This window comes from Xenopus laevis, chromosome 9_10L (genome assembly GCF_017654675.1).
Source record: "Xenopus laevis strain J_2021 chromosome 9_10L, Xenopus_laevis_v10.1, whole genome shotgun sequence".
Classification (NCBI taxonomy): Eukaryota; Metazoa; Chordata; class Amphibia; order Anura; family Pipidae; genus Xenopus; species Xenopus laevis.
Window position 1 is genome coordinate 529,367 of NC_054387.1, and position 22,870 is coordinate 552,236.

The following is a 22,870-nucleotide window of genomic DNA, read 5'->3' on the forward strand; positions in this document are numbered from 1 at the left end:
CTGTTTTATTATTACACAGAAAAATAAATCAATTTAAAAATTGGGATTATTTGGTTAAAAGGCCTGTCTGTAATTCTGTAATCCGGAGCTTTCTGGATAACCGTTTTCCGGATAACAGATCCCATGCCGATATTAAGCAATGCACTGGCACTTGGGAAATATTTGATGAAGCAGTTGTATAATTTCTTGATGTTGGACAACACATGACATTTGAATAACCCATGGTTGAGCAACATACATCCCTTTAAACGATGGGAGTTGCCTTCACCTGAACTGGAACATGAGCAGCCAGTTGGGCAAGTGTATTAAAGCAAAGCAGGAAAGACCCGGTGCTAACCAAGATACGTTTTTACTTCAGGGTGTAAGGAGGTACTTGATAAACCCAAATACTGTTTGGGCCGTGCATAGAGAGTAACTACTATTAGTTGCAATTATCAAAAACTTTAAAATCATGGAAAATTGAGAGTTGATGCAAATTGCTATGTTTGAGTTTACGGAACAAAATGGAAAGTTAAAACAATGTTGTTTGAGAATAAGGCCAAAGAGAATATTGAAAGAAAAAACTGGTTTATGGGCATAGAGCCATCTCCCCATGGAAGAAGTGTGGGGGGGGGTATATACTTCTTGTTGTCACATGTTGTGCAATGAACTTTCTAACAAAAATATTGTGTTTGTGGCAGCAGAAGATAGTAACAAGGAATATTACTAGTACATTTTTCTCTTCCTGGACTACATTATCCTCATTGGAATGCACCCGTCTCTTATCAGTCTCCTCTATTCATCTGTGCAGGTAGTGATACCATGGCTGTTTGGATCCAGGCCCAGCAGCTTCAGGGAGATGCCCTGCGCCAGATGCAGGCGCTCTATGGACAACACTTCCCCATAGAGGTGCGACATTACCTGTCTCAGTGGATAGAGGCACAAACATGGTATGTATATTGCACAAACAGGACAAGGATAACCCAAAGTAACCCCAAACACTGACTTTATCATTTGTTCAATGTCGTTGCTAGGGACTCGGTGGATCCTGAAAACCCTCAGGACAATCTGAAGGCCACACAGCTGCTAGAAGGTCTGGTGCAAGAGCTGCAGAAGAAAGCGGAGCACCAAGTGGGAGAAGACGGCTTCTTGTTGAAGATTAAACTTGGCCATTATGCTACACAGTTCAAGGTGGGCTTTTGCCTACACGAAAATGCAGGAGATATTCAAATATTCAGTGTATAAACAAATTCCACTAATGACATTTGTACACCGTAGTGCTGTAGTACCCCATACCCTATAGCAGTGATCCCCAACCAGTAGCTCATGAGCATCATGTTCCTCACCAACCCCTTGGATGTTGCTCCCAGTGGCCTCAAAGCAAGAGCTTATTTTTCAATTCCAGGCTTGGAGGCAAGTTTTGGTTGAATAAAAACCAGGTGTACTGCCAAACAGAGTCTCCTGTAGGCTGCCAGTCCACATAAGGGCTACCAATAGCCAATCACAGCCCTTATTTGACATCCCCATGGACTTTTTCATGCTTGTGTTGCTCCCCAACTCTTTTTTACACTTAAATGTGGCTCACGAGTAAAAAGGGTTGGGGACCCCTGCCCTATAGTAAGACCCTTTATTAGGAAACCTGGGCAAGAGCCTTGTGTGTCAAGCAGATATTTTTATAGAAAGGCATTTTCCCGAGCAGGTTTTGACTTTACAGAAGAAACAGGTTATGTAAGATTGTTTGAGGGTTACACCGAGGGATAACGTGTGCTCTCCTCCTCCTCCACAGAACACTTATGAACGGTGTCCCATGGAACTGGTCCGATGTATCAGACACATCTTGTATCATGAGCAGAGACTCGTCCGGGAAGCAAGCAATGTAAGGCACTGGGGATAGGTGTGATTTTATAGACTACTAGATTTCAGAGACTACATTGTTACTGCTGGTGTGACAATATTGTGTGTTCCAACAACAATGTTCACCTTCACACAAGTTTTTTACAATTTGTTCCCATCATTTTAATCATATTTGTAGTATTATTTTGGTATTGATACCACCAGATAACTTGCTGTGAAATGACAGCACAGGAACATTTTTTTAATATGTGATTTTACATTTCATTGATCTGATATGGTTGAGTGTCTGTATTATACTAAAAGTGATACTGTCGTGTTTTTGAAAATGTGTTTTTGTCAACATGCATTAGTTAATAGTGCTGCTCCAGCAGAATTCTGCACTCAAATCCATTTTTCAAAAGAGCAAACTGATTTTTTCATATTTAATTTTAAAATCTGACATGGGGCTAGACATATTGTCAGTTTCCCAGCTGCCCTCAGTCATGTGACTTGTGTTCTGATAAACTTCAGTCACTCTTTACTGCTGTACGGCAAGTTGGAGCGATATCAGGCTTATCTGCCTGTGTATGGGGCCCTCTGATGGGTCTCCCTACCAAAATCTGGCCATAAATCTGGCAGATATGGATCGGTTGATTGTTGATGCATGGCCAGCTTTGATCCTGTGTTCTAAAATTATCATTAATAGTGAAATTAAACAATAGTTTGTTGCACAGTTTCCTACAAGCATCATAGCATATGTGTGTATGTGTTTTTTTTTTCTACAGTCCAGTTCTCCAGTGGGTGGCCTTGTGGATACCATGTCCCAGAAGCACCTTCAGATCAACCAGACATTCGAAGAGCTCAGAGTTATTACTCAGGAGACAGAGAATGGACTAAAGAAACTACAACAGACACAGGAGTACTTCATTATCCAATACCAGGAGAGTTTAAGGATTCAAGGTTAGGCAACAAAATTGTTATCACACTTGGTCACTAGTTGAAATTTTAGGCATAAAGGTATTTGTATTCCATTCAGTTTCCTTATCATAGTAACATAGTAAGTTTGGTTGAAAAAAGACCCACCACAGATGTCAAACTTACAGGCCTATAATTGCCAGGCTGAGATTGTTATCCCTTTTTAAATATCTATAATCTTTAGGTATCATACCAGATGAAAGCGAATCTGAGAAAATCAGAAATCGGGGCCGGTCTAATATTGAACAAAGCTCTCTTAGAACCCGGGGGGTGTATGCCATCTGGCCCTAATGCCTTGTTTACATTAATTTGTATTAAAGCTTTATGAATCATATTCTGTGTCAGCCACTGACTAGATTGAGCTGAGCCATTAGTGCAGCTATAAAGTGAGCCTGGGAACTCCGACTCCTCTATTGTATACACTGAAGAAAAGAACTGATTTAACACATTTGCCTTTTCTGTATCTGTTACAACCAGACTGGTACCATTATTTAATGGAGCAACACTCTCAACCTGCATCCTTTTACTATTAATAGACTTGCTTTATCACTGAAATTCATACAGATGCCACTTCTCTGCACTGCCCCCAGCAGATGATAAAATGTAGGGACATGTTGACTGCCACCATTCTTTCCCTTGCACAAATGCATGGAAAATTAAAGTATTGTCATTTTACAGTTTTGTTTTGTGTAGTATAAACCAAAACAGTAGGACTTTTTACCTTCCACATACTGTAGAAAATACTGCTGTCAACTTTCTACCAGCCCCATAGATTTGACATTTCTGGGTTGATCTGTGCTAACGGCTCTGTATGAGAATCATTAATAGCAATTAGTTTGAAAGCTGTTGTTTGTTTTGACTCAGATCCTGTTCAGTCTGTTGCCATTAATGACCCTAGAAACACAGAGCAACTTATCACTGTCAATTGCAAAAAGCCTGTGGCTTCAAATTGATCCTATTCATCAATCCCATTTTCTGACTTTTACATGCACTCCTATGAGCTTAAGTAGTTGGTCAGGGATAATAGCTTTCATCTCAGTCACTTACACTCATCCCTGGTCTGGCCAGTCCTACACTCACACTCACCCCTGGTCTGGCCAGTCCTACACTCACACTCACCCTTGGTCTGGCCAGTCCTACACTCACCCCTGGTCTGGCCAGTCCTACACTCACACTCACCCCTGGTCTGGCCAGTCCTACACTCACACTCACCCTTGGTCTGGCCAGTCCTACACTCACCCCTGGTCTGGCCAGTCCTACACTCACACTCACCCCTGGTCTGGCCAGTCCTACACTCACTCACCCCTGGTCTGGCCAGTCCTACACTCACACTCACCCTTGGTCTGGCCAGTCCTACACTCACCCCTGGTCTGGCCAGTCCTACACTCACACTCACCCTTGGTCTGGCCAGTCCTACACTCACCCCTGGTCTGGCCAGTCCTACACTCACACTCACCCTTGGTCTGGCCAGTCCTACACTCACACTCATCCCTGGTCTGGCCAGACCAACACTCACACTCACCCCTGGTCAGGCCAGTCCTTCACTCACTTTCATCTGATTCATTCTACTGCTTTATTATGATTCTCTACAGGGGTTGTTTCGGAATGTTAAAGAGGAAATGATCACGTTTTAGCTATTAAGCTCATTTATTTACATGTATTATTTTAATCTGTTTTTCACTGTCTTTGTACTTTTTCAATACATTTCCAACCTTTGCTGCTGTAGTCATTAGCACCCTAAATTCATCACTTAGTAACAAGATGATTCTTCACCCTCTGTGGTTTGCTTTCTCTTTAGTGACTGAACCACAAGTCTTTACTTTTTTTTTCTCTGCGTATAATTACTGTCATTTTGGGCGCAATTATGAAGCGAATGGCGAGAAAGTAGTTATTATGTGACCTTAATTGCACATCTTAGTTTGGTCAACAAATCACTCAAAGTACACAAAGCCAGCATGAACTGCATCCGAAATTCCTTTCAATTGCATGTATTTTTTAACCTCTGCAACGTGTCTAAACCCTTTGCTCACATGTGCCTCTGTATATTACTCTTTAAAGGGATCCTGTCATCGGAAAACATGTTTTTTTCAAAACGCATCAGTTAATAGTTCTACCCCAGCAGAATTCTGCACTGAAATCCATTTCTCAAAAGAGCAAACAGATTTTTTTATATTCAATTTTGAAATCTAACATGGGGCTAGACATTTTGTCAATTTCCCAGCTGCCCCTGATCATGTGACTTGTGCCTGCACTTTAGGAGAGAAATTTTGGAATTTTTTTTTTTTCCCCATGACCCTTTCCCTTCAAGGTTTTGATATATCCCTACTGGAGAGTTTTAAGCAGTAGACAGAACAACTTTTTAATTTTAAATTATTATATTCATTGTACCTGCCATGTCCCAAGCAATGTTTTTCTTTGTTTACCCTTATTTATTGTATTTTTTTCAACCCATAGCTCAGTTCACCCAGCTGTCCCAGCTCACCCCTCAGGAGAGGATGCCCCGAGAGGCCACCTTGCAACAGAGGCAATCATCTTTGGAAGCCTGGCTACAGAGAGAAGCCCAGACACTGCAGCAATACAGACTGGTAAGTCCACTGTTTCCTTTTTTTAGATATATAGAAAATATATATTCCATTCGCTGTGAAATTCATCCATAAATCTTAGTGCTGAAAAGTATGAGGACACCTAGTTCCCAACAATACTGGGGGAAAAGATCAGTGAATTTTTGCATGCATGCCATGTGCACATTAGCTCCTGGTTCATATCCATGATTGTTAAAGGGATACTGTCATGGGAAAAAATGTTTTTTTCAAAATGAATCAGTTAATAGTGCTGGTCCAGCAGAATTCTGCACTGAAATCCATTTCTCAAAAGAGCAAACAGATTTTTTTATATTCAGTTTTGAAATCTGACATGGGGCTAGACATATTGTCAATTTCCCAGCTGCCCCAAGTCATGTGACTTGTGCTCTGATAAACTTCAATCACTCTTTACTGCTGTACTGCAAGTTGGACTGATAGCAACCCCCTCCCTTTTTCCCCCCAGCAGCCAAACAAAAGAACAATGGGAAGGTAACCAGATAGCAGCTCCCTAACACAAGATAACAGCTGCCTGGTAGATCTAAGAACAGCACTCAATAGTAAAAACCCATGTCCCACTGAGACACATTCAGTTACATTGAGAAGGAAAAACAGCAGCCTGCCAGAAAGCATTTCTCTCCTAAAGTGCAGGCACAAGTCACATGACTGGGGGCAGCTGGGAAATTGACAAAATGTCTAGCCCCATGTCAGATTTCAAAATTGAATATAAAAAAAAATCTGTTTGTTCTTTTGAGAAATGGATTTCAGTGCAGAATTCTGCTGGACCAGCGCTATTAACTGGTGCGTTTTGAAAAATTTTGTTTTTATTTGAGACTTGGGAATTGGATTTTAGTTGGTTCTGTATTTGATGTTTTTGTAAATTATTCTTTGCTTCAAACTAGTTAACGCGTCTGAAGGCCAGGTGTTCTGTTTATTCTTTCAACAAAAAAGAATTGTAATTGAGGAAGGAAAGAATGTGAAGTCAACATTTACAATAATGTCATTTTCCTGGTCTCTGATGTTTTAGATTTTTTTCTTGCTTGTGAACTTATATGTTGCTTTTTTTTAACCAGGATTTATCAGAAAAACACCAGAAAACTCTCCAACTCTTGCGGAAACAGCAGACAATCATCCTGGATGATGAGCTCATTCAGTGGAAAAGGAGACAGCAGCTTGCAGGGAATGGTGGACCTCCAGAGGGGAGCTTAGACTTGTTGCAGACATGGTATGTGCTGAGGATTCTGCCTTTGCCCACATGTATCTCCAGATCATCGGAGAGGATTAAATGGAATTATCTGATGGTTTTATAAACGGGCATGTGTAATGTTATTAAATATAAGCAAGGGTCCTTCGTGTCCATCTGTAGGCTTCTACAGTGACCTACCTCCATGGAACAAGCTGCTAAGAGTAAATGTAAAGAGTTATTACTGTTTAAAGTTTGGATGCCCCTTATTTGTCATGACATTTTGAGTCAGGGTGAGTGAAGTAACCCTTTCACACCATATCTTTATTCTTATGCAGGTGTGAAAAGCTTGCGGAGATCATCTGGCAGAATCGGCAGCAAATCAGACGAGCTGAGCACCTTTGTCAGCAGTTGCCCATCCCTGGGCCAGTGGAGGAGCTCCTCTCTGAACTTAACGCCACAATTACTGATATCATTTCTGCTCTAGTTACCAGGTAATTGAGCACTCCTTGGAAAAAAATTGTTAATTCATGACGCTTTGTGTGTGTATATATTTGCTAGTGTTTCAAGTAGTTGCGACAATTCAATTGCTTGGTTTCCCTGACATTCACTGCAAGTATAGAACAACCTATAAAGTCATATCTAATGAGCTTTGATTCCAGCTAGAGTCATGCTGACATCATGATCTGACATCATGTTTGGTTTCAGGGCTGAAGGAACTCTATGGCAGATGCCGCCAATACATTTCCATGTTCATGATTCACAGTGACAGTGTCTTATTTGTGAGACAGGATTGCCTAGGTTTATACTGCTGGATGTTTTTGTTGTCAAGCAGAAATATCTCGGCTAGTATAAATATCGAGGATTCCAACAGGTCTAGAGAATACACACATTCTGTCCATCCTACTGCAGCATTTTCAACTGATGTGTTGGTTGTAAAAATGATGATTTAACATAATGGTCAAAAGCATAACCATGTTTTTGTCTACATACAATCCCCTATTAACTCCACTGAACCTGACTTCATTATTGTGTGCTCTTCATTGCAGTACGTTTATCATAGAGAAGCAGCCTCCGCAGGTCCTCAAGACACAGACCAAATTTGCTGCCACAGTTCGGCTCCTCGTAGGGGGCAAATTGAATGTTCACATGAACCCACCGCAGGTGAAGGCTACCATCATTAGTGAGCTGCAAGCCAAAGCACTTTTGAAGAATGAGAACACTCGCAAGTAACTGTCATAACAGCATGTAATGTCTGTGTGTCTTGTTTTCGCTGCACTATAATAGGTCTACTCCATTCCAATTAACATGATAATGGCTGAATACACATTCAGCAAGCGTTCAGGGGCTGTCTTCTCCTGTTCAGTTAAATTCAGTTAAAAATCAAATTAATAAAACACTTAAGATTAGAAAAATCCCTTTGAGGCAGATTTATCAAAGGTCAAATTGGCTTGACTGAAGGAAATTTGTTTATTTTCCTAGTTTCTTTTCACATTTATCAAAGGCTGTTTATGTTCCAGTGATGGTTTGACCAATGATCAGGTCGCTTAATGAATCAGCCCATGTAATGCTTTTAACAACTGTTTGACTGCCTCAAAGTGTTGCTAACCTATAAATCCTGTGGGACACAACGAGGAGTTTAATCAGTTCATTGATTTGAAGTTCATATACAGTACACATTCATTTAAATTAGCACCAATTAAAATATTTGTTTGAACTGTGGTATATGTCTATGAAGCAGGTGCAATGATTATTTTTCCTCTAAGAGGACTGATTATGCAGCCCATACAAAAACCCATAAAAAAAGGGCTATTGCATACTTGCAACCAATCAAACATAATATTAAGCAGTAAAGCATAAGTAAATGTTTATGCACACTCAAAAGTGTGTGTGCCTTCCTAAGCTCCTATATGAACATTGAAATATATTTTAATGATATCACTGGTGTTGATGGCATAATATTTTTTTTTCTTCAATTTAAATGTTGCATCAATAAATATGTATGTATGTAAATATAAAATATATATATATATATATATATATATATATATATATATATATATATATATATATATATATATATATATAATACACAAAATCTATGAATATCCTGTAAATTATATCCTTATACACGGTGAGTTTTGATGTCATTTCTGTCACATGACTCACTGAAATGTGTGTGTTATAATAAATAAAGTACCCCCCCCCGTTGCAAAATATGAGGATATTAGATGTTACCTCGGAGTTCCATGACCTGTATAAATACACTCGGCGTGTGTGTGTGTGTGTGTGTGTGTGTGTCTATATAATCTCCCATTTCATACTGAACAATTGAACTGCTCTTGTAATGTTCTCTAAACACCTCCTAATATATGTTTTGTTTTGTTATAGCGAGAGCAGTGGAGAGATCCTAAACAATTGCTGCGTGATGGAATATCATCAGGCCACGGGCACTCTCAGCGCTCACTTCAGGAACATGGTGAGTGCCGAGCATGTCTGGCATCGGGATTAATTAGCAATTAACTTTGATGTAGACAATCACACACAAATACACATTTGTAGATTGCCAGTAGTGGAGTGCTGAATTTATTAGCTATGTGTTATTTAATGGCTGTGACACAGTAACTGTGAGATGAGCATTCTCATTGATATTGCTGAGTAATATATATTTGGCAAGCTAACCTTTTGAAAAGGCTTGGCAATCAGAAGCCCATGTGAGCTTCTCATGAGTAATGTAGGTCAGCATTCCAAGGATCCCTTTAGTTTCTCACCTTTTTTTATAGCTTGGATACCTGACCTGTCATTAGTTTGACTGCCAGAAAATGACTAAGCTTACAGAGTTTTTACTTTTTGTCCTGGATTTCTGTAAATCCACAGAACATACCGAAAGTGGGTCCCTTAGTCGATGTTTATTTTCTAAAACATCTATCTTGAAGTCACAGGGCCCAATAGAAAAATCTTTTTAGGGCCCCTACTCACCAGAAAATGTGGTTAAACCTTGGACTCGACTCTTTTGCCTGGACTGTTATATCACCCATCTACGGATTAATCCACTTCTACTGATATTTGGATTCCCAGAAATTATGCACAATTGACTGGTCACAGGGCCACAAGGTTTAATATCCAGTGCTGTAGCCAAAAACACATTTGTTCAGTAAAGGGAATAGAAGACTCTCTTTTTAAATGCTAGCAGCACAAGCAGCAAAAAGGGAACATAATAAGCTGCCTGGCAACCACTTTATTGTGAGGCTTTTAGAGAAAGCACAAGGGCTTCCCTTCCAATTAGATGGCAGGAGGTTATATCTTACAACTTTAGAAAGTATTTCTACTGTAAAAGCTATAGTGGTGCCTAGAAAAGGCTGATTCTGCAGGAAAGAGATTTCAAGGTAGGCCTGGATGATGTTTAAATAGAAGACATACTAGTGTTCTGTTGCAGTTATTGTCCAATTGAGATACTGCCGACCTTGTCCATGCCCTCTCATTTTAATGGAAGGGTGAGAGAAGGGTTAGCAAGAACAGCAGGTGTAGCACACAAAAAAGCAATTTCCTCATTTATGTGACGAAAAGTCACATTATTTTAAGGATCACACTGAAAAAGGCCACTATATATAGGGTATATTAGTAGAAATCATACTGGTTGCTCTGGCAAAATTTGTAATTGTGTTTTCTCCAAAAAATGAAGTCCTTGAAGAGGATCAAGCGCTCAGACAGAAGAGGAGCAGAGTCTGTCACGGAGGAGAAATTCACCATCCTATTTGAGTCTCAGTTTAGCGTAGGAGGAAATGAGTTGGTTTTCCAGGTCAAGGTAAAAAATTAGTTTTTCTTTGTTTTACTTTCTTATTTCTGTATTATTATTTTCCTGTTGTCTCCTTTAGGCAGCGGGACATGTGCCATGGGGTAGGCTTGAACTGAAGTGGATCTGCAGGGTACGGCTCACTGTGCTCAGTGATAAAGTCAGTCTGACCCTTTTTCTGCAACGGAAGTATCAGATTTACCCTTGTGGCTCTGTCCTTACTCTCCAGGGTTGTGTTCAATTCCTTGGTCCTTACTTTTATACACACATAAATACATTAGGGCTAGGTTAAACATTTTATCCTTTTATGTTGCTTTTGTATTAACATATCTTACACATTGGAGGCAACATAATTGGTTTAAGTAGGCAGTTAATTGCACAGTAATGTAGACACTGGGCTATTTCACACTTGTCATTGCCGTTTCAAGAGGTGGTGATTTGAATGCCGGTAATTTGCAGTGGGTCACTTCTCAAGGTGACATCTCTGGGAAATGCACAGGTACTGGCACATTGTAATTACTCCTCTTGATGCATCTCAATGTTTCAGTGGATCAGTAAAGTAGTGGTGATCAGAACCTGGGGTGTAAATACAGAGGAAGCAGGGACCCAGGAGGTATAGGGGGCCCCATGAAAATCCAAATAATGAGCAATTTCAATATCTATTGGTAAAACAGGACAAACTCTGGATATGTTTGGGGCCCTAAAATTAATTTGCTCTGGGGCCCAATAACATCTTGTTACACCACTGATCAGAACGTCTAATTGGCACTGAGCTTTATTATGAGGCAACGTTATCATTATCCATGAAATAACACTCTCACGCCAGTGTTTTAAAGCACCGCATTTCCAAAATCGAGTGATTCCATCCATAGCTGTGGCGGGGAAATATATTATTCAGTGACTGTGTGTTTATAATGAACCATTTTCTTCATTTTGCAGACATTGTCCCTCCCTGTTGTAGTCATTGTTCATGGCAGTCAGGACAATAATGCCACAGCCACCGTTCTGTGGGACAATGCCTTTGCAGAGCCAGTAAGTACTTTTTTTTTTGTGCACTTTTTAAGAAAAAATGGGAGTCTATGTATTTGTAAATACATTTATTAACCTAATGCTTCTCTACCAAGTGTTTTGACAGCAAACAAGACATAACGGTTGCACTGTGTATACTGGGACACTAGAAGATTAAATGGGGATAATGTAATAATAATAAAAAGGCCCAATCTCCATAATCCATAGCAACCAATCAGATGATTGTTTTCCAACAGATGATCAGTATGTGCTGGAATAGCTACTCATTTTTTACTGTTGGTTATTAGACCTGTTTTATTTTACATTACAGCATAACTCTTCTGGGATCCAGTCCTATAAACAGATTATTATTATTGTTATTAACATATATTTTTAGAGCGCCAACATATTGCACAGGCCGTAACCTCTAACCCGCCTTGGGAATCTCCCCTCACTTCACCCTGTGGGTGATTTAAGGCAAACTATTTTTGTTCTGTTCTTGCCTTTAAATATCATGTGTACACAGATGATATACAAATGTACTTATCCTTGTTTGTATACAGTAATCCCACTAATCCACAGCTCTCTATGCCCTCGTCAGAATCTGTAGAGTCTGGCAAATGCTTTATATCATGTCTTTCCACAATACAGGGTCGAGTACCATTTGTAGTCCCAGACAAGGTTGTGTGGCCTCAGCTGTGTGATGCTCTGAACATGAAATTTAAGGCCGAGGTCCAGAGTAACCGTGGACTGAACGATGAAAACCTGGTGTTCTTGGCACAGAAACTGTTCAATAGCAACCTCAGCCATAAGGAGGAATATAGCAACATGACTGTGTCCTGGGCCCAGTTCAACAGGGTAAGATACTTTGTACAAAATATAGAGGGCACCACTGCTCTGAATAATAACCCCTTTCATATATTTGAACCTTTTATAATGGGTAAAGTAAAGGTTAAATAAACACATTTGGCACCTCCACAGTGGGTGCAGTGTAGTAAATTTGGGGAGTTACACGTAACTATACTAGTGGACCCCAGGGTTACGTGGATAACTGGATCCAATATGTCAGTGTAGTGAAGAAAGAATTTTTATAGAAGATCTGCAGCAGCCCAAGTCAATAGGTAGTTTGAGATTTGATATTGCCACGCCTGGGGTTTCAATCTTTTAGTTTCCCCTCTAGTATTCTATTAAAGGTTAGTTATTACAGACACCCAAGTTCCACCGTAATAAGGCTGTGTTTCAAGGGTTAGTGACACAGTCAACATTTATATATTCCACAGCTATAGGATAAATGTGGAAAGGGTCACTATGACTTTAATGTGGGTGTACTCTGGTTTATATGGTTAATATTATTTTATTCTGAATAGTGCACACACTGTATCTATTTGTGAACAAGCTGAGCTGACCATGCAGAGGTCGGCGACTTCCAAATTAGCCAGACCATCTTTATGAATCCAGCGCTTCTTCTGAATCACTTGTGCACTTTTACACTTTGTGTTCTTAGGAGAATCTTCCAGGATGGAATTACACCTTCTGGCAGTGGTTTGATGGTGTCATGGAGGTTCTAAAGAAACATCTCAAGCCACATTGGAATGATGGGTAAATATAAGAAAAACACTTTTGTTGCAAATTTAACCCCCCCCCCCCCATTCTCCTCCTACTGCCTGGAATCAACACTCATTTGCTTTCTCTGCATTTATTGGGATTCATTTATCATGTGTTATTTCACTTCCAACCCTGACATGTATATAGGGTTGCCACCTTTTCCTGAAAAAAGTACCGCCCTTCCTATATATTTATAATTTTTCCCTATTATTAACAGTGGGATCGACCATCATTTTTACCGGCCAGGCTGGTAAAACAGCAGCCAGGTGGCAACCCTAAGTGCATATAAATTTCCCATGTATGTCTTGGCTTTAGCCAATCATTTAGCGCTAGCTGCCCAGCAGTGCTGTGTAAATCAAAGGAATATTGCCCATCATATTTGCCAGCTCCCTGATATAAACCAGTTCAGACACATAATTAATCAGCAGTAAATTAAGACGAATGCTGTAGACTTGATTAGAATTAATTCATCTAAATGAAATGGCCAGATTTGCCACAAAGAACACACCAGGATTATCTGGTTTTGAAGTCTTGAGCTGACAAACCCTACTTGTGCGCTATATGGATGAGCTTTTCCTTATTATTGATGTGAATGTTAATATTTGAAAGCTCTTAGTTTCACTAATAATAACTAGATGCAAACTTTGCTCTGGTTCTACCTGTAAATATTCAAGTTCAGTTAGTCTGCACCCCATATAGTCATGCGCCAGTCACTTATTGCTTTAGATTTTATTGCTCCCTACAGTGTAACATTAATGCCCCCCAGAGTATAACATTAATGGTGCATAGCTGCAAATTGAAGCTGGATTAGAAACCAGTAGCAACCAGATGCTGAATTTCACAGAGACCTGTGAGTGGTGATTAGTAGCTGTGAGTGGTGCAAGGTTTGCGCCCCCTGCAAGTGATCAGCCTTGAGCCCTTTAGTGATAATAATTCCAACCCTGATTATTTTGTTGTCCATTTGCATGAATATGTCTTTCTGTGAGCTTGATCTTTGATTAAATCAGCAGTGAAATGATACTTAAATACCAAAGTGCAAGTTGAAATGTGAAATAGATACAGTAAATGTCAATTAAAAGGCAAAATGGAAATGTCCCCTTTATTTGCACCATGTATGCAGGGCTATCCTGGGATTCGTCAATAAGCAGCAGGCACATGATATGCTGGTGAACAAGAGGGATGGGACTTTCCTGTTGCGCTTTAGCGACTCCGAAATTGGCGGCATCACAATAGCCTGGAAATTTGAATTGCGTAAGTCGACATCTTAACTGGTATTTTTTTATTCTTAATATTGTTGCACTGTTCAGATTTTTACCTTTATATGAGGAAATGAAGTTGATTCTGTGACCACCTTCATTGTGACCAGATTTTCTCTCTTCCCAGCGGACAGAGCATTATGGAATCTGATGCCATTTACCGCCCGGGATTTCTCTGTGCGTTCCTTGGCAGATCGACTTGGGGACCTCAATTACCTTATCTATGTGTATCCCGATAGGCCCAAGGATGAGGTCTTCTCAAAATATTACACCCCAGTTCTGTGTAACCCCTGTAAGTCTGCCTTTATGAACTACTGCATTATGTTCACTTGATTGGTTGTTGCCATCTGATGTTTAACCCACAATCTCTCTTTCTGCAGCAAAAACAGACGGCTATGTAAAACCACAAATCAAGCAAGTCGTTCCAGAGTAAGCCTTATATGTTATCTATGTGCCTATTATTGAGTTTCAAATCAAATTCTTGCACAGGACATGATGGGGGGAATTCACAAAAGTGTCGGTAAAATAAATAACCCAGAAGTGGCGGTCGACAAATTTGTAAAATGTCGTACGAACGGCAAATTCACAAAGGCAGATGTTACCGTCTCTGAATGTCTCGTAAGTCTGTCAATTTTCTAAAATCTCGTATATCTTTTCATCGCACAAACAACATTTACCAAGAATTTTCAAAAGACAATTTGACTGACATTTTCATTTTGGAGAGCCTAAAGTGTCTGAAAAATTGTCGGTAAAAAAAATGAGTTTACGAGCAATTCATAAAAACCACGCCCACTTTTAACGACACTAATTCAAAAGTGTCGTACATGTCGGAAAATTGGCGGAGAAATGCTCTGTGAATTTGTCGGCTGTTGCTACGACACTTTCTACGACATTTTAAAGACATTTTTTCGTTCCCGACACTTTTGTGAATTCCCCCCATTGTCTTTAAGTTAAACTGTGGGGTTTCCTTTGGGGAAACATAGCGGGTTGGACTTATTAGGGAAGGAAACTTGGTTACAGTATCAAGCTCCTATGAACAAAATCAAGTCATATTGGGAGTTAAATACATAAAACAATAGGGGGTGAAATGTTTAAGAGCAGGAAGGAAGCTGATGGGTGCCACAGGTAATAATTTGGGCATAACCATATCCATCTTAGTTGTAGCTCACGGATAATACTAGAAGCTTTTGTTGCACGTTCCACATGAAATATACTACAGGGAGTCCTTGGGGGGAATTCACAAAAGTGTCGGTAAAATAAATAACCCAGAAGTGGCGGTCCACAAATTTGTAAAATGTCGTACGAACGGCAAATTCACAAAGGCGGATGTTACCGTCTCTGAATGTCTCGTAAGTCTGTCAATTTTCTAAAATGTCGTATATCTTTTCATCGCACAAACAACATTTACCAAGACTTTTCAAAAGACAATTTGACCGACATTTTCATTTTGGAGAGCCTAAAGTGTCTGAAAAATTGTCGGTAAAAAAAATGAGTTTACGAGCAATTCTTAAAAATGTCTGGAAAAGTGGCGCCGAAAAAACCACGCCCACTTTTAACGACACTAATTCAAAAGTGTCGTACATGTCGGAAAATTGGCGGAGAAATGCTCTGTTAATTTGTCGGCTGTTGCTACGACACTTTCTACGACATTTTAAAGACATTTTTTCGTTCCCGACACTTTTGTGAATTCCCCCCCTTGAGTTACATAAACCCGACTTACATACAACTCACACTTACAGTCAGGGGCTGTTACAGTAACATACTATAGTTTGCTTGACTTTTATTCATATTTAGCTTTAATAAACCACCTGCCCTCCTACTGCGGAGCACAGAAAGGTAAAAAAAAAATACTATGTTAAAACAGACATCTGTCGATGTCGCCAAACGAGCGGATCTCTCCCCCATATGCCCACCTTGAGGTGGGCGATATCGGGCTGATCCGATCGTGGGCCCTAGGGCCCAACGATTGGATCATAATGAAGGGTAACGGCCAGTCGGATCGTGGGACTGCATCAATGAAGAGATGCGGCCGCGATCCAACAGGATTTTTAGTCCTGTCAAATCGACATCTTCCCGACTTTCGGCCAGATATCAATCGGGGAAGCCCGTCGGAGGGCCCCAGAAGCTGCCGACTCGATCTGTCGGCAGCTTTTATCGGCCTGTAAATGGCCACCTTAAATTGCATTTAATAAGTAAATGTTTATGTTTCGACTTACATACAAATTCAACTTAAGAACAAACCTACAGACCATATCTGGTACGTAACCCCGGGGACTGCCTGTATATGGAATATTCCAATTATTTTCTTCATCGTTTGTGTATTGCGGCCAATGTGTCCAGCAGTAAAAAAAATCACCTTTCTGCTTTGTGGTTGTTTGTGTGCAGGTTTGTTGCAAATGATGTGATGCCGCCGAGCACTTATATGGATCAGGCTCCATCCCCTGCCGTGTGCAGCCAGTCACACTATAATCTCTACCAACAGAAGTGAGTATCTGCATCTGATGCTAAATTATCCTTTGTGCAACTAACAGTGAGAGTCGTGAATCCATTCTTAAATCCAAAGCCATGCTTCTATCTAATCCAGTGAATAAGGTCACATGTTCAAGGAGGTTAGAAGAATTTAGCAATGAACTGTACTCCATTACAAAATATCTATGGTTAAACAGGCAATTTAAACTACTCCATGTTTGGTCCCCATAAAATAATGAAATTACCACTGCACAGATTATTTCCCTGCACAATTGACTCCTGTTATCAAATCAGACACAACAAAGGATGAAGGGAGGAGGTTGTATACTGGTAATCTACTTATTAAGCAAATGGACCAAGCATGGAGGAGCTTCATATATTCCCTTTAAACTGACCCCTGCGACACAGAACAACAGGGGGCTTTACACTGTAAATACTGTCGTTTCATTTGCAATATAATGGATTTAAAGGGCCAAAAAACGAGATATTCTTTCTCCCTGGATATATAAATATATAAACTTAAACATTTGAGTAAAACCCACCACTTGATTGATAAAGGGTTACCATCGATGGCCTTCATTCCTTTCCACTATGTTGCTCCAGTACGTATCAGATTTTGTTGTGACATTTCACTGTCCTCATTCTCCTGCAGCCCGGATTCTGTGCTGGACCCAGATGGAGACTTGGATCTGGATGACATGGACGTGGCTCGGCATGTGGAAGAATTGCTCCGGAGGCCCATGGACAACAGTCAATGGATCCCTCACGCACAGTCCTGACATGGTTTCCCACCCTTGTCATCCCACCCCCTGCCAAACCCAGTACTCAAAATGTGAATTCTTTTCACGCAAATTTGTTTTGATATTTTGTGCATGGTGAATTCTAGTTTTTTTTGTTTGTTTTTGTTTGTTTTTGGTACTATTTTCAACCCCTACAATTTCACCTTTTTTTTTGTTTTTTACCCCCATCTCCCCATAAGTGCAATCCCATTTTGTAATGGTGAATTACCTAAAAGAACCAAATAAGTTACATGTCAATCATGTTTACTTCTCAATCTTCACTTCTCAGAGCCTGAGCCGTGGTTTCAAATGGTAATAGGATAGAGAGAGAGAAAGATAATATAAGAAAACCCTATATAGGATTTAGGCAGAATTTTAAACCTATTTAAGATAAAATATATGTGATTATTTTTAACATGTTTGCTCCACGTTCCCTTGTACGAGTTCCCTTCAACATGATACTGGTCCCATTGCTTTTCCTTTTAATGTTGGCCACAAAAATGTTATTGCGTGTGCAACGCAAGTGTCAGTAAGTGTGTGTTCATAGACTGCCTCCAACTGATTGTGTTGTTCTGAGGCTAAAGATAAGTTCAAGGACAAGGCAGAGAACCTTTAAGGATGAGGGATGTCACTTGTGCTGTTTTGCCCTATGTCATTGCCTCTCCATTTATGTTGACGGCCTCATAAAAGAACAATTTTCCTTTTTTCTAAGTTGGGTCTCATTGCCTTGGATAGACTTTCAGTGCATATGGGAGAGAGCACCCAGAGATGGCACCATATCAGCAGCAGCTAGTGATTACAAATGGCTGCTTAAGAAAAATGGTAGCTCTCACTCAAATAAGTATTAATGTGAATATGCAAAGAAGAACCCCTAATTATAAATAGGGTATATTTTTCCTTTTTCAACCTTGCGTATGTTAAAGGGATGCTGTCAACTCATGTAAAGAAAAGAAAATACTCAACAATTGCTCTTATCATCTCCTGGGGAAGCAGAGTGCCCCTTGTAGTTCTGCAGGCAACTATCTGAATATGCTTCACATCTTTCCAAGGGTTAGGATACACACATATTTATCTTTCTCTGAACTCTCTCACCCTCTCTCATCAGAAAACAAGGTCATTTGTTCAGAGTTAAGCAGCTCTGAATAAACAAACCCCACCCCTCAGCTGCAGCCTTTGAGATCAGAGCAGCTTCTCATACAGCGGGCTTATCAGTGGACTGGCAATATGTTTACTCAGCTCCTCCTCTGCTTGGCAGAACCAGGAAGTGACCTAGAGAATCGTGAAACTGGTTTCATTTTCTTGTTTTTAGCCAGAAATAAAAATAGATATTTCTTCACTGAAAGAACAGGCATAAGTACGTTCAGCACACGCCCTATTCACTGGCCTCATGTTCAGTTTAACCCTTTAACCCATGATAATCAGTGGCAGTATCACATTAACATTGCTAATAAGCATCAGCTTAGTCCCAAAAACAAATGTGCTGTATTACCCCCCCCCCACACACACAAAACCAACTGGTTTAAATGCAGCTGAGAATATAGTATTAACAGCCTTTGTGCAGTTGCAGATGTACCCAAAGACAAATTCCTTGGCTACAACATGACAGTGCTCCAAACAACTCAGAAATAGAAGCTATTTGAATAGAATGAGCCATAAATGCAGCACATTGAGTGATGAGCAGACGAGAGAGAGAACTGGGAGCTGACAGCAAATAATATGGACATTTAATCAGAAAGTAAGGTGTGTATGAGTCCTACATTTACATATATTTTTATACACTTCTACCTGTCCTCCTTCTTTGACTTTGGAACTTTTACAGCACAAAAGACTTCATATTTTTCAAAACACAGAAATCCGTATGCATTTATTTTCTTGCCTTATACGCGTGTATTTCTGCTGCCGCTGTAGAAGATTCATGACAACAACTAAGATATTTCACTCGGGCTCATGACCTTGATTTAGGGAGTAGCTGGTGCCTTTGCACTGGTTTCTGGAACTCGGAATCTCATCTAGGTCCCCGTTTTAGAAGTACAAGTTCTGCAGTGGGGATGGAAGACTTAACGGTCCATAGTCAGTAGTTTCATACGGGCCCCTATCAGATATTGAGACGCTGGATCTATAGACAATGTATTGCCTCTGACGCTGTACTTGTCAAATGGAGAACTGGATGAGCTTCACAATCCATGGACACTGGGAGAACTCGAAGCAGCCAGGTTTCATGACAACACTATTAGGACAAAATTGCATGTATTCGCATGTTTTGTGTATTTCAGAATGACACCTTGAATAAACCCTTTCCAGGCCATTCTGTATCCTACAGTTAAATGTCTGCAAAATATGGAGAAAAGGGGAACATTAATGAATCCGTTTATTCTTGTTGTAGAGCAGTGATCCCCAACCAGTAGCTCGTGAGTAACATGTTGCTCCCCAACCCATTGGATGTTGCTCTCAGTGACCTCAAAGCAGGAGCTTATTTTTGAATTCCAGACTTGGAAGCAAGTTTTGGTTGTATAAAAACCAGGTGTACTGCCAAACAGAACCTCAATGTAGGTTGACAATCCACATAGAGGCTACCAAGTGGCCAATCAGAGCCCTTATTTGGCACCCCAAGAACATTCTTCATGCTAGTGTTGCTCCCCAGCTCCTTTTTCTTCTGAATGTTGCTCATGGATTTGAAAGGTTGGGGATCCCTGTTGTAGAGTTTTGGCCTGTCGTTACTGGCTATCCCGTCCTTATCTATATTGTGTAATGTATTTTGTTTAAAGGGCTGTGCAGGGTAGAATATGTTCATATCCTTATTATGACTAGTATGCGATGAATTGCTCCCTATAAGAGTCCATGTTATTTCCAAGTTGATATGCAGATATATTCTTTATTGAAGTAAGAATTCAATCATTGGCAGTCAGGATTTACAGAACGAATTCCCCCAGCCATCACTCCATTTAGTGGGGTGTTCTATTGGGAGATAATGATCTATAGGAGAGGTAGCCCCACTGTAGATTATTTTCACATTGGGTTTTTATGGTTTCCTTTTTATTTTCCATATCTTTAAGCGAACATGCACCTTTTTAGAGAAATAGCACACAGTATTTAGCTTTTTAGCTGAGCCAAAACTACCATGGGAAAATGCGGCACTCCATTTGATAAAGAACTACAGCTCTCTGCATCCAAAGAGAGGATGATGCCTGTAGTCTCAGCACAACTGAATTGATGTCTCAGCAATTGGCACCCAGTGAAAGAGAACTGAAAAATAAGCCTGGCACCAGAGTTTTTATCCCGTGTCGGATTCTCTGTAATTCCCCTGGCACTTTTATTTCTTGCTTCTAGATTTATTATTCCTTTACGGTTTTTATTCCTGTATAGAAAATTTTAAATATAAATATATAGAAGGTAAAATAATAATTGAGAAAAAAAAAAAAAGTGAAACTCAGCACTCAGGACACAGATATAAATATGTACATATAACTATCTTTTTAAATACATCCGTATCCGATACAGTGTGTTTGTGAATGTTGGGTTTGTAGCAGAGGGGAGTGCTGGAAAGCCAAGCCCTGATCTTAACACAAGAAAGTTACTCTGAATGCTCCACAGACGCCAATGGGTTAACACGACTCCATAGTTCCGTGTGCCTTACCACAAGCAGGGATTCCCAGAACTCGACCTTAGAAGTGACCTTCCATAAGGGGATTTTTTGTTGTTGTAGTATTTTGGGTTCTACACGTTACCAATATGGCCAACGATAGGTCCTTTCCAAGGAGGGTTTCCCGTTTCTGAAGGCAAAACAAACCCCCAGCACAATACTGTCCGACTACATAGAAATCCACGTTCCCTGCTTTACCAGCTGCAGTTTATATGAAGATATGCTTTTCATATATCCTTAACTCTTTCTTGTGAGTCAGTGGCATAGGAGACCCTAGCTTCCAGCAGGGTACATACCCTATTCTCTCCACTCATTTTCCTTTGGTTCAAATCTCATTGTAGTATTCCGACAATTCTGTTTTATGAAAAACGCTCAGTTACGGGCCCCTTTTTATTGTCTTTTACCCTCCCCACCATATCGTTCATTTACCCTCTTTTACTGAATAGACTAAACAACGATGGTGTGTTTTGTGCATCTGTGACTTTTATTTTGGAAATAAAATGTATTTTCCATTAGAAAAAAAGATGTTTGGTTGTTTTAGTGGTTACCCCTTATGCCTTTCCTTACGTTTAAGAAACCCCCTTGATTCTAATGCTGCTTTTCTTCTCATATATGATGACATATACACATTTACATCTTCAGAAAATAATACGACTTGTTTCATATAGTTTCAGAGTCATTGTAGAAAAATGACATTCAAAATATGATGTTCAACGCTAGCAAAACCATACGGACTGCTAGTCGTTTTATAGGGAAATTCTTTACACATTGAAAAAGCCTAGTGAGGAGCTTTTTGTGTTCTACTGTAGCAACAACACTTGTGTATTGTCTGATCTCAATGAGACAATACAGGCTGGCCAGGCATGGCTATAAAGAAATAAGTCATTCCTAACTAAGGAAGAAGATTGATTCTTAAAGACAGACTGGGGCTAAATGGTAAGCGACTGGAATAACTGGGGGCAACTTGGCACTTTCCACTGATTTTAACGTTCCTTCTACTTTAACCTGAAATGAAGGTGAAGGAGCAATGTTTGCCTTGTTAATAATCTGCACCTGGTAGATCCCAATGAAGCCTTGAACGTGCCTTTTCAATTAATAACATTTAAGTATTTAAAGCAATTTGGAGATGGCGCAAGCAAACAGAACGATATTACTCTGCTGCTTAAATGGTTCCTCTGCCCAAAAACTGATATTTTCAGGGTCAAGTGGGAAAAAATGAATACTCAGCAAGTTTTAAAATGTTGGTCAATGATGAGGTTGGTTTCTCCTCACTGGGGGTTGATGAACATTCTGATCTGCCCCACAATGATGCAAACAAAGAAATCAACCAGGAACATAATTGATGTCTTGCCATTTCTCTCCAAAACAAGCAGTATCATGATCCATTCATGTAACTGTATATTACTGGGCCCCACAGCAAGTTACTTTTCAGGCCCCCAAAATGTCTAGAAGTTGACTTGTTTTACCAATATTTCTTGAAATTGTATATGAATTAGGGCCTCATGGGGCCCCTATACCTCCTGGGCCCCCTGCACCCGCAGGATCTGCTTCCTCTGTACTTACTAGGCTTGCCCCCCTGGCTGGTATTTTACTGGCCTGGCCCCTAAAAATAATGGTTGATCCCAATGTTATTAATAGGGAATAAAGATAAATATAGGAAGGTCAGTGATCCCAATGTTATTAATAGGGAATAAAGATAAATATATAGGAAGGTGAGTATTTTTTCCCAGAAAAGGAGGCAATCCTATGTACTTAGGCCCCTGCCATCATC

General features: G+C 40.1%; 1 protein-coding gene across 1 annotated transcript; it reads left to right on the plus strand.

Annotated features, from left to right (window-relative positions):
• Positions 1-787: 787 nt before the first annotated feature.
• stat5b.L (signal transducer and activator of transcription 5B L homeolog) lies at positions 788-17,664 on the plus strand (the record flags this gene model as incomplete). The annotated part of the gene is given in 18 exon segments (NM_001090421.1): positions 788-929; positions 1,014-1,170; positions 1,766-1,855; positions 2,598-2,772; positions 5,242-5,372; positions 6,440-6,591; positions 6,888-7,043; positions 7,599-7,778; positions 8,941-9,028; positions 10,232-10,354; positions 11,282-11,374; positions 12,002-12,208; positions 12,855-12,949; positions 14,076-14,206; positions 14,339-14,503; positions 14,592-14,640; positions 16,597-16,695; positions 17,333-17,664. Coding segments are annotated over 18 exon segments (2,346 nt in total). The 3' UTR covers positions 17,460-17,664.
• Positions 17,665-22,870: the final 5,206 nt, after the last annotated feature.